At 42.4% G+C, this 12,648-nt stretch overlaps 1 protein-coding gene across 1 annotated transcript in view; it reads right to left on the bottom strand.

Annotated features, from left to right (window-relative positions):
* Window positions 1–10,141: 10,141 nt before the first annotated feature.
* Window positions 10,142–12,648, bottom strand: part of Esyt3 (extended synaptotagmin 3) — a 46,753-nt gene continuing 44,246 nt past the window's right edge. The window contains exons 22-23 of the mRNA XM_057767269.1: window positions 12,166–12,215; window positions 10,142–11,850 (exon numbers count right to left, since the gene is read on the bottom strand). Coding sequence (XP_057623252.1) covers window positions 11,814–11,850; window positions 12,166–12,215 — 87 coding nt within the window. The 3' untranslated portion in view covers window positions 10,142–11,813. The remainder of the gene's footprint in view (window positions 11,851–12,165; window positions 12,216–12,648) is intronic.

Consider the following 12,648-nt stretch of genomic DNA (forward strand, 5'->3'; position numbering starts at 1 on the left):
CGATTCCTCCTTACTGCATTTTAGGTAAGAGTCCTGTTCTCACTGATTTCTGCTTATTCTCTATACTCTATATTCAGTATGATGGGGGGGGGGGGCAGTGTTTGACATCCATGAACACAAGCTACTCTAGGCTACCCCATATCCTTCTTTAAAGATGCCATTCCTACAGTATGAATTATTGTCATAAAGTGTTTCTAGGAAACAGCATGGTAGTATGGAGAGTGCCAAAAAACAGGCATGTTCTTTCTTACTTTAAAATTCTTTGCTTTCTTAACCTGTAGTTAAATTTTTAAATGCTAACCCAGTGGTTCACAACCTTCCAAATACTGTGACCCTTTCAAACTGTTCTTCATGTTGTGGTAATCCCAACCATAAAATTATTTTCATTGCTACTTTGCAACTGTAATTTTGCTCATAATATAACTATCTGTGTTTTCTGATGGTCTTAAGCAAACCCTGTGAAAAAGGTTGTTAAACCCCCAAAGGAGTCGTTGAGAAACCACTGTAACTAGCCTATAGAATGTTTAGGTGTGTTCGTTAGAAAAAGCATTTGGTTATTCATTTTGAATTGGTAAAATTACTCTTAAGAAATTTTTGTGAGGAAGTTTGGAAGTCTTTTTAATGATTTTAAAGGATTTGCTTTCATTATTTTTTAAAAGCGTGTGTGTGTTTGTGTGTGTATGCGTGCACTTGCACATATCATGTGCTGAGTGCAGGTGCTCTCGGAGTCCAGAAAAAAAATGCTGGATCCCCTGGAGCTGGAGTTACAACCGGGTGCGAACAGCCCCATGTAGGTACTAGGAACTGAACTCTGGTTCTCTGCAAGGGCACTATATGCTCTTAACCACCGAGCCATTTCTCTAACCCAAAGGTTGGAAGTCTTGATAATGTGTGTAATGTGTATATGTGCGTATGCCCATGTTTGAGGTGGGTTGTCCTGTATTCCAGGCTGGCTTTGAACCTGCTATAGCCAAGGCTAACTTTGAACTCCTGAACCTATTTCCACCCCCCCCCCCCAAGTGCTAATATTATAAGCATGTATCACCACACCTGGCCTTAACAATATTTGGGAATAAAAGAAGAAATAAAATTAAAAGATCATAATAGGCAGCTAGAGAGATGGCTCAGCAGTAAGAGTGCTTATTCTTGGGTGGTGGTGGTGGCACACGCCTTTAATCCCAGCACTCGAAAAAGAGGCAGGTGGATCTCTGTGAGTTTGAGGCCAGCCTGGTCTACATAGTGAGTTCCAGGACAGCCAGAACTGTTTACACAGAGAAACCATCTCAGAAAAACAGAAAACAAACAAATAAAAAGTACTTATTCTTGCAGAGGATCCCAGGTGCCCAGCATCCATGTTAGGTGACTCATAACTGCCTCTGCCACCAGCCCTAAGGAGATCTGGTGCCTCCTGCCTCAGGCCTCCATGGGCATCTGTATTTATATAATAAAAGAAAATTAATTATATTAATCTAAATTTTGATGACTAGTTTTAATCTCATGTTAGTTCTTAGTTTAAAACAGAAGTTTTTAAATCCTTTTCCAGAGGTCAGAAGGATTTTGGAGGTGTCTCAGGGCCATTAAGGACAGTCACACTAATGCAAATAGTTTAGGCCCTTGTTATTATGTCTACCTTTATTCAATTTTAATTATTTAAACCTATAAAGTACTACAGTTGTTCCTGGTTTATATATGAAATTTGAAATTTATGCCCTGAAAAGCATGCATGGGCAGCCCATACATGGTGGTTCTGTTGAACTTGTCCATATTGGGTTTCATGGTCTAAGTTGATGAGGACAACTGACCAGGTCTCTTCCTCTGGTTTATATATAGAACTATCTAAATATAAGCATTCAAAACACACATTTTTAAAAAACAATTTTGATGTATAATTAACATAAAAATTATACAAGTATGTAAAATTTGGTAAGTTCTGGTGTATATCTGTCTGTAATGCCACGGTGGTTTGAACGAGAGCATCTGCCATAGGCTTAGCTATTTGAACACTGGGTCCCCAGTTGGTGTCACTGTTTGGGGAGGTTGTGAGGTGGCGTCTTACTGGAGGAAGTACATCACTAGCAGGCTATGGTATTTATGATCTTGTTCTGCTTCCCGTTCATTCTCTTGTTTGTATTTACATTTTATGTTGTGAACTTGACATTGCTTCTTGTCACCGTGACTGGTGCTGGCTGCTGTGCCTCCCCACCATGATCGACTCCTATTCTGCTAGAACCGTAAGCCCAAATAAACTTTCTTCTGTAAGTCACTGTGGTCATGTGTTTTTTTTTTTTAATTTAATGATATATTTATTATCAGAAATGTATTTTTCTTAATACAAATGATAATGCATAAAATGATTGTGAGTTTGGGTTTTTTGAAACAGGGTCTCATCTCCTGTAGTACACACAGCCTTTCTTTACACTATACTATGTGCCTGATAATAACATTGAACTTCTAGTACTTCTGCCTTCACCACCCATGTCTTGGGACTATAGGTGTGAGAACCTAAAAATCTTGCCTGTTCATTTTTTATTTTTATAAAAACTAGGGATTATTTTGGCTCACTTCTTTTTTTTTTTGATTTTTTTTTATTCTTTTTTACTTAAAATTTCCAACTGCTCCCCGTTTCCCATTTCCCTCCCCCTCCTCCCACATATTGCCCCCTCCCCCCGCTCCCCTCCCCCTATCCCCACTCCACTTCTCCTCCCCCTAGTCCACTCCCCCTCCCTCTCGATACTGAAGAGCAGTCCAAATTCCCTGCTCTACATGAAGGTGGTCATGTGTTTTATCACAGCAACAGAGTATGGTCTTTTGCTATTGAGCCTTTAGAATTTGCTCAGACTTTGTGATTTGAGATGATTTAAATATATTCCATATACTATTTTAAAAATTGAATTGCAAAAAAGAATCACTATTATGGGTACATTTTGCTATTGTGTTATTGAGAACTATTGTCCTACCATTTTTGTCTGCTTGATTTGTCAGTTTCTAGGAGATACTAAAATCTCTATAAATTTGCCAAATTTTATTCTATGTATCTTGAACCCATTTTCTAAGTGCATATAAATATAATTGATATATTTCTTAATATCCCTCTTTATTGCTATTCATGTTCACTGCCTTGAATGTTATTTTGTTCTTTTTGTTTTCATCTATTATATTATTATTATTACAGTTTTGTTTTGGAACTCACTATGCAGCCCTCACTGACTTGGAACAGATGGAGGTGCATCTGCAAGGTGTGTACAACCCTGTCTGGCTTTGTTGATTTTTAGTTTGTATTATGTAACTGTGTATGCACACACATATGCCACAACATGTATGTGGAGGTCAGAGGATAATTTTCTGTCAGTTTTGGGTTCTGGGGACTGAACTCAGCCTTGAAACTGAGCCATCTCACAGTCTGGTTTTATCTTTATGACAACTAATTATTTTATTGTACTAACTTTTAAAATATGTATACGTTATAAATATCAAGTATAATTTAAATGATTATAAAGTTAACACCCATGTAACAACCAAGAAATAGAGCACATAGATGGCTACCCCACACCTCCTAAGTTGCTGGAGGTCACTGTCATCCTGACTTTTATGCCAGTCACTTCCTTAGTATTTTAAAGAATTGGGGATTTTTCATGAGCATGCCTGAACCAATATATGTACCTCTTTTTATAAACATGGAATTATAGTATCCGTGCTATTTTAATGTTCCTTTTGTTCACTGTTATGATTGTGCTGTGCACCCATGTATGCTAGGCCTAAGCCATCCGCTTTCATTGCTGTAGAGTATTTGCCTTTCTGTTGTGCTGAGGATTGGTGTCTGAGTGATTTCTAGGTCTCGGCTATAATGAACAACGTGCTGTCAGCACATGTCCTTATGCACATATGCAATATATATCTAGCATATATAGCTCAAACCGAAAATGCTGGATCTCAGCAGCAATTGTTTCTATGTACATAGAAAAAAATTCAGTATCTACTCTGAACTCTATACAGTTCCACAATTAGGGTACATGTGTTCTTGTTCTTGTGGGTGTGAAGAGGTAAACTCCCTGAACTGGGTTAATCAGTGAGATACACTCAGTTTAAAAGGAGGGGGAATATATATCATCTACTTTAGAAGCTAATGGTAAGACAAAGACACACAGACTCAGAGAAATGCCTGCTCCCTTTACCATATAGGAATGTACTATTCATCCCAGGCCCAGGCCCTAGCCAGCCTCTGCTTCCTTCATGTCGTCAGTTTCTAAGTGTTGAAGAGGAGGAAGAGTGGTTCAGGAATTTCCTGTGAGTACCAACTGAATGGTTTAAATTTTAAAATTCTTTTAAAAAATACTTGAGACGACACTATTTGGGCAGTGGTGGCACATGCCTTTAATCCTAGCACTGGGGGGGAGGGGGCAGAGGCAGGCGGATCTCTGTGAGTTGGAAGCCAGCCTAGTCTATAAGAGCTAGTTCCAGGACAAGTTTCAAAACTACAGCGAAACCCTGTCTTGAAAAAAAACAAACAAACAAATACTTGAGACAAACAAAGAACTGTACTGTGTGGCACCCAACCCTGAGATTATCCTGAGGAAGGAAGAGAAAGGACGCTGGCAGTGGAGCGCCTCCTTTACTTTCCTCCACAGCTCTTGTGAACTGTGTTGGACTTGGAGGCTATGATGACCCCATGACCAGGCCGAAGAACAGCACAGAAGTTCCCAGTAGACATCTGGCCTGGGGTTAACTGAAAAATGGGGCTCAGGAAATCCTGAAGATCAGCAGGAGAGACATCTGGGATGGCTCTCTTCTGACCACTGGTACCTGGTAACCCAGAACCAAATGTCATGTGATATGGAACTCTGGGGAGATTCTCCTGCTGGCATCTGTCCCTCTCTAATGTCACAGACATTTCCACTCATCAGTACAAAGTAAGTGAACTTGAGGTCCAACATGCTTTACTACTCCAAAGTCTCCTTCTTCAGCAGGGTGCAGCACTCCTGGGTGCCTGGTGCATCTCAAACCTCTGAAGCGTCCCTGGACATTAGCCATGCATCACAGTAGCCACTGCCTTCTTGGGGTCCTCTTACATCTTGCATAGCAACTCACTCACTGAGCATTCTAGCACATTCTATAACATTTATTTCTTCTCATATACCTCTGCCTTTCAAGTAGCTGACAGTCCTCCTCAGTCCAGGATGATGTTTATCAGAGTGAACCATCATTGGCAGCTGCCTTTAGGCTTTCTTTGGTTGAATATTTGATGTCATGGCTTCAGCCTCCTGCAAATGGAAGAGTTTAGTTCATCTTCAGGAACCCCAGCCATGGTCAAGAAGGAAACCATTTATTCTGCAAGAGGGCTGGCAGTAGCACCCACTAGCTCATGTGTGCATTACCCTGCTGCCAAGTCTTCTACTTACCTGGAGCAGCTCCAGCCGACCCCACTCAACCGATCTTACAGCCTGCTGTCACTCGGCAGTGTACGCAATGCTGCAAGGTTGAAGAATCCAGCCTGACTAGTCATGCATCCCTCCAGAAACTTCCAACAAGATTATAGACAACCCCCAAAGAGAGTCAGAGCCAGGAGCAGAAAAGTACTCAGCTCCTAAGAAAACCGGTGAGTAGCCTTGCCTCGCAGTAAAGTCCTCGCTTAGAAACTGGAATATCAATAATAATAATAATAATAATAATAATAATAATAATAATAATAATAATAAAAAGAAACTGGAATATCATCTAGGCCCAGCTGCCCATCTTCCATGCCTCGACCCCTGCAGAAATCAGGAAAAGCTTCCAGCTTCATATATGTATAAATGATGGTCACAAGTCTCACATACTCAGCCACCAGGAGCCTGCCTGCCCAAGCTGACAGTTTCCTCTGCTCTCCAGTTCTGGGCCTCTGCACTTCGCTCCCTGATTTGGTTTCCAGCCCAGCTGATGTAAAATGAGAACCTGAGATGTCTGTCTCCTCCTGTGGATCCTCCTTGGTTGGAAAGTGAACTGTTCTAGGAAGCAGTTTCTTTTCTACCAGACCCATGAAAATTCACTGGGGATTTTGGAAGTGCCCTCCAACTCTTCGTCTTCCCACAAGCTTGAGCAATATGAGGGCAAACATTGCTAGAAGAGCCGCCTCTCAGAGGCCCTCCAGGGGTTCCATGGCATCTATAAGCAGATGGAATGGAAAGGAGAGAAAGTGTTCCTATCTGCCTGGTACCCAGCTGCATTCTCTTGAGAGATTTCGCTCTACTGACCCTTGTACTGAGCGTGCCTCACTCTGATCAGCCCCTCACCTCTGGGAGGTCTTGGACTGCCTGGAGGCCATGGCTCGGCCCTGTGGGGTCTGTATGTGCTTATGACCAGAGTGCGCTGTGAGGGTCCCATCAGAAGCAGTCTCTGCTGAGTCCACATCCGGAATGAAAGGCCCTGATGTACTGCTTTCTAGGCTACTTCCTGTGGGCTGTGCGCCCCAGACCTAAGTTTGGATATTGAACAGAGGTAGAACTCCTCCATGTACAGCAAGTAAGTACAGTAAGTACCCCTGCCTCTGCCTTCCCTCACTTAGAAATTACCTTATCAACTTTGGTTTCAGTTTTTAATTGCTGAGAGCTACAAGTAATTTAAAAATACATGTATTCAGCAATCTTGCTGAAAACAATTCTAGATCTTTATTTTAGATTTTACAGGCATGATAGCCTCTGCACTTGTGTGTAGATTTTCTAGACTATATATGTATATATCCATCCAGAATATCTGAGTAGTAGGGGAAGCTGCTGTGTGTAACCACTTGGGCTACATTCTGTGCAACTGGAGGCAGTACCATTTTTGTGGGTTAACAATGGAGACTTCTTAGTGGTTTCTGAGTTAGCATCCTTAAACATAAAACTGGTTTGTGTTACACAGTTGCTTCTTCCTTGCCTCACAACAGCTGCAATGTGGGGTTGAATAGCAGCATCCTTTTCTTAACGTGGTGTTTGCTACTGTTCATATAAACAGAATAGAAAGTTTTCTTGGACATACCCTTTTCGTTTTGTCTTTAAGTGGTTCCCTTTGAAGCAACATGCATAGCTGTACTTTTATTGGTTACTATTCTAGATTCTAACAGTGTGCTTCACTGTGTTACACACGAGCTCTTCTGACCATCCTGTGCTTTTTGTTGTTGTTGTTGTTTTTTTTTTTTTTTTTTTTTTTTTGGATTTTCAAGACAGGGTTTCTCCGTAGCTTTTGGTTCCTGTCCTGGAACTAGCTCTTGTAGACCAGGCTGGCCTCGAACTCACAGAGATCCGCCTGCCTCTGCCTCCCAAGTGCTGGGATTAAAGGCGTGCGCCACCACCACCCGGCCATCCTGTGTTTTCTATAATGTTTTCTTGTGTGTTCCTCTCTCCTCCCTTGGAGGTGGTTACTTTTTCTTTTTTTTAATATTTATTTATGTATTTATTATGTATACAATATTCTGTCTGTGTGTATGCCAGCAGGCCAGAAGAGGGCACCAGACCCCATTACAGATGGTTGTGAGCCACCATGTGGTTGCTGGGAATTGAACTCAGGACCTTTGGAAGAGCAGGCAATGCTCCTAACCTCTGAGCCATCTCTCCAGCCCTGGTTAATTTTTCTTTACAATATCTCCTTCACTACTGATTTGGAAGTTTCATATTCCAGTTGTGCTTTTGTTGCTTTGTTGGTTATCATAAAATTTTGAATATATACTTTGTTATCCAGTAGACAGAGCCACGTTGTACATGAAAACTTAATATAAGAATTGTTAACTAATAAAAGGTGTTTGACTACTGAGGGGAGGTGGTGAAGGACGAGACTCTTGAGAGTACTGAGTGGCAATTTAAGAAAACACTGCCTCCCAGAGCTAAAGGAGAGCAGACAGGGAGTGAGACACAGCTAAGCACCTCTGCTGAGCTGGTTCAGACCTCAGAGGCAGCTGCCGTGGGGCTACTCAGTCCACTTAGCTAAGATGGCAGACTGTTGCTAACACAGAACCTGGGAGCATGAGCTACCAGTAAATTATGCCCCCAGACCATTCAGCTAAAGAAAACTGTTCATCAGAGAACAGCTTGCTGTCTTCCTTTTCTCTCCTTGCAGTAGCCCTCCATTGCCCTCTGTTGTTCAAGTCCAGTGTCAATGCTACTTTAGAGATGACCTGAAGCTGAAAGTGTAAGTAACTGACCACCTCACGTTGAGAACTCACGCTCCCAGGCACTGCTTCTACAGCCATGGCCCTCTGTCTGCAACAGTCTGCCATACATCCATGTATGTCTATTGTAGGATGTTTTGTATACATATGGAGGTTGGGAGGTGTATGTGTGGGTACAGGTGAGTCCAGTAGAGGGCATCAGATCCTCTAGAGCAGCGGTCCTCAGCCTTCCTAATGCTGTGACCCTTTAATACAGTTCCTCATGTTGTGTTATTTTCATTGCTACTTCATAACTGTAATTTTGCTACTGTTATGAATCATAATATAAATATCTGTGTTTTCTGATGGTCTTAGGTAACCCCTGAGAAAGGGTCATTTGCCCTTCAAAGGGGTTGCCACCCACATGTTGAGAACCAGTTCTAGAGGCACCCAACTTGGGCTCTGGGGGCTGAACTCTGGTCTCTGTAAGAGCACTATGTACTCTTACTCCCGAGCCATCTCTCCAACCCTAGTTTTATATTTTTGTTTTGTTTTTTTGAGACAGGATTTTTCTGTGTAGCCCTGGCCATCTTGGAACTTGCTTGTAGACCAGACTGTCCTTGAACTCAGAGACCTGCTTGCTTCTGTCTTCCAGGTTCTTGGGTTAAAGGTATGCAATATCATGCCTCCTGGATTTTTAAGTTTAACTCAACTGTAGTTTTTCCCATGAGGACTTGAATACATTATCAGCCTAACCGGTATGTTTTCCTTGCTGATACTTTGCGACCATCATTCAATTTGATATTCCCTAAGCTTCATGTCATATAGTAGCAACCTTAAGTGTGAGTTTTGTACTTGGCTATCAAAGCTCCACAGAGTCCAGGTTCTAAACCAATTTTCTAGTTTTGGGGGAGTTTTCACACCAGCTTGGCTCTCCAATAGCAGAGATCAGCTGTTGTACATACTGCCGCCACCTGGTCTGTGTGCTTACATGGCCTCTCCTCGGTGTATGCGAACATTGTTTCCACCTGGTCTGTGTGCTCACATGGCCTCTCCTCGGTGTGTGCTAACATTGTTTCCACCTGGTCTGTGTGCTCACATGGCCTCTCCTCGGTGTATGCGAACATTGTTTCCCATGCTGTAACCTCTAACTCCTGCACACTGCTTCAGTTCTTCTCTGTAAATCATCACGAGAAATGTCACCGTGTTCATTATTTAACTAGGTCTACTTGTTTGAATGAGAATGTCCCCATAGAGGTTTTAACTCATGGTCACCAGTTGGTGGCTCAGCTTGAGAGATTTAGGAGGTGCAGCCTTGGAAAGTACTTCACTGGGATCCAGCTTTGAGAGCTTGAGGCCTCAACCTACTTGTCACCCACTGTATCTGGTTTTTGCTTTCAGTCCAAGGAGTGAACTCTTGGCTTCCTATTCCTGCCACCATGCTGCAGCCTGTCATTATAGAACCCCTAGAACTGCTAGCTAAAATGAACTCTTCTGTAAGGTGCTTTGGTCATGGCAGCTTATCACAGCAACAGAAAAGTGAGTAATATACCAGGTAGTCATGGGTTTGGGGGACTGGTAGGCGTTCTCCTTTCTGCCACCATCAGTTTTAGGGTGGGTAATATTTATGATACATTCTTTTTGCTGCTTTCCCTTGTCTATTTAGGAAGAAATAATGTCATCATGAGGTAAGGTGGGTATCAATTGACATTTTATTGTGAGAATTTGTTATTTAAAATAGAAATATCAGGCTGAGAAGTTGGCTCAGTCATAAAAGTGTCTTGCAAATACAAGAATCTGAGTTTGAGTCTCAGAACTCAACGTTAATAAACATAATAATACTGATAACCAAGAACAGGTGAGGCAGTACATCTTGTGTTCCCAGCACTGGGGAGGGTGGGGATTTGGGTCCCTAGAGTTCACTAGTCAGCCAAACTAGCCTACTTGATGAGTTCTGGGCCAGTGAGAGATCTTGCCTCAAAGAAAAAAGGGGGAGGGGCATCCTCTCGTCTCTTTTTACACACACACGAGAGAGAGAGAGAGAGAGAGAGAGAGAAATAGCTGCAAACTTTATTATGCATCAAGTAGTCTACAGTTCAGTTGAGATACAAACTAAAACATGTAGTTGCTTAGCATGTTACCTAGTAGAGCTTGTAAACAACACCAAGAATTGTTCAAGTGGAAAGTGCTACACAGGAAGAGGCTATTGCAGTGTGGACTGGCCGCTGGAAAAGATGACACAGTATCTGGACTACTCTGTTCTCAGGATGCTGCTGAACACACATCTGCACAGGACTATAGCAGCAGAAACCAAAATCCAGGCTGTCTCACATTTGGCAGGTGAGTCAGAGCTATAAATATTACACACTATAATAAATACTGTTGTTTTCTTTTGTTGAGACAGAATCTTGCTGTTTAACCTAGGCAGGCCAGCCTTAGCCTCCCAAGTGCTAGGATTACAGGTGTGAGCCACTATGTCTAGTTGGAATGTTGCTGGTTTTTTTTTTTTTTTTTTTTTTTTTGAGATACAGTCTCACTTTGTAGCCTTGGCTAGCCTGGAACTCACTATGTAGACCAGGCTTGCCTTAAACTCAGAGGTCCATTTGCCTCTGCCTCCCAGTGCTGGGTTGAAAGCCATGTGCCACCATACCCAACTGTCACCATTCTTTAGAAGAGCATCAGAGAAGGGCCTGCGAGATGGCTCAGTGGCTAAGGTGCTTTGTTGTGCAAGCTTGCCCGGAAACTACATAAAGGGTTAGAACCAACTCTGTCACATATACACCTCCTGCTCGTATCATACACAGAATAATAATAAAGAAAAGCATCATTGAAGACAACAGGAACATGGCAGTATTGCCTGAGTGGGTGAAATAAGGGTGTGGCCTTGACAATCACCCGAGAACAAAAAGCCCGGTCTTACAAACTGAAATGTATAAAAGGCACTTGTTTAAATACACAATTTACATATTTTCCTTTTAATATGTATATCAGGGTGACTCAGCCATCTCAGAATAGTAGAACTAAGTCTCAAAAACTTATCTGTGAGAAATACAGAAAGTCCCTACTCCTGAGAAGTGACTGTTCTGCAGCCTCCAGCACCCAGAGTTCAGATGTAGACCTGGGGTTAGGATTAAAGCTTCCTATGGAAATAATGCCACATGCCAGAGGTTTGTCCCTAGGCCTTCCCGGAGCAGTAAACTTGGATACTTAAGGGTATCACTCCAACACTGTCAGCTCCAGTGGACCAGGGGCAAATGTCTAGGCTTATGAGCATCACAGGCATCAGCCAGAAGGGCTTTGGCAGTGTTAGCTCTGGGCAGTTTTGGGTTTGGTCACTTTTTATTTCCACAAAAGAGTGCCCTCCTTTGGTCAGAACTGCCCGAGATGCTGGTAGCTGCTCCAACCCAACCTTGTGTTAGAGAGGGGGCACTTTTCTTGCACACTCCTTAGGCAATCCTAAATGAGATGTGAACAATTACCAAAGCGAGAAATCACTACTGGGGTTTTGGTGCCTCATTAGACACAAATACCACAGTTTCTTTCTGAATTTGAACTAATCAAATTAACAGATAGTTTTACTTCTACATGATCCCCGTTACTATCCAGTCATGCAGTCAGAGTTGATACAGCATACACTTCCATCAAATATATGTTCTTATTTAAATAAGAAAATACACTCATACACTTTCTGACATACTGGTGATAGCACCCATCGTCAGCTCCTGGGCTGTCCATCTGGAGTCAGCTCGTACCTGTAAGACAGTCGAGTTTGGACTTGTGTCAGTAATGAGAATGTGGGGCTGCAGCAAGACAAGCAGCATGCACGGTTTCCATGGAGACGGCAGAACCCAACTGTCTGGGAGATGCTGGCCAGGATTAATTCTACAGTTTCAGAGGACTGCAGGCAGACTACAGTCCATAATACCCGAGTAAAGGTACTCTGTCTGCTTTTGTTAGAAACCAAAGCACTGAAATAATACGGAAAGGAAAAGAACTCTAGAGACCAGGGCAGCTGCCGGAGTTAGTGTCCTCCATAGTTAATAGGGATAAGGAGAAGGCACACTTACCACTGTGAAAAACCCTTAATCAGATCTTCTTTTGATAAGTCAATCAATACCTACAATCACAAATATTAGCACCATGTTAAATGGGAACACTTTGGAGTAAACTGGGCTGAGCATGAAGGGTCTCAGTTTTCAGCAGGGTATTTTTTTTTTAATGTATCCTTTGAGAATTTTGTACATGTATGCAATTAAATACAATCATACCCACACATGCCTCATTTCCCTTCTCCAGCTCCCACTAGAGCATTGCCATATGCCCACATCCCAGCATCATGTTTTTTTTTTTTAATAACACACTAAATCCAGTTAGTACTGTTCATATGTGCATAGTATGGACCACAGGCAACCTACCAGCAGCCATGCCCGAAAAGAAGAATGAGTCCCCCTCCTCCAGCAGCTATTGACTACCAATAGCTCCTCAGCTACACGTGGGACTCTCTGAACCCCTCCCCCATCCACCCATCAGGGTATTTCCCTTCATCATGG

This window comes from Chionomys nivalis, chromosome 4 (genome assembly GCF_950005125.1).
Source record: "Chionomys nivalis chromosome 4, mChiNiv1.1, whole genome shotgun sequence".
Taxonomy (NCBI): domain Eukaryota; kingdom Metazoa; phylum Chordata; class Mammalia; order Rodentia; family Cricetidae; genus Chionomys; species Chionomys nivalis.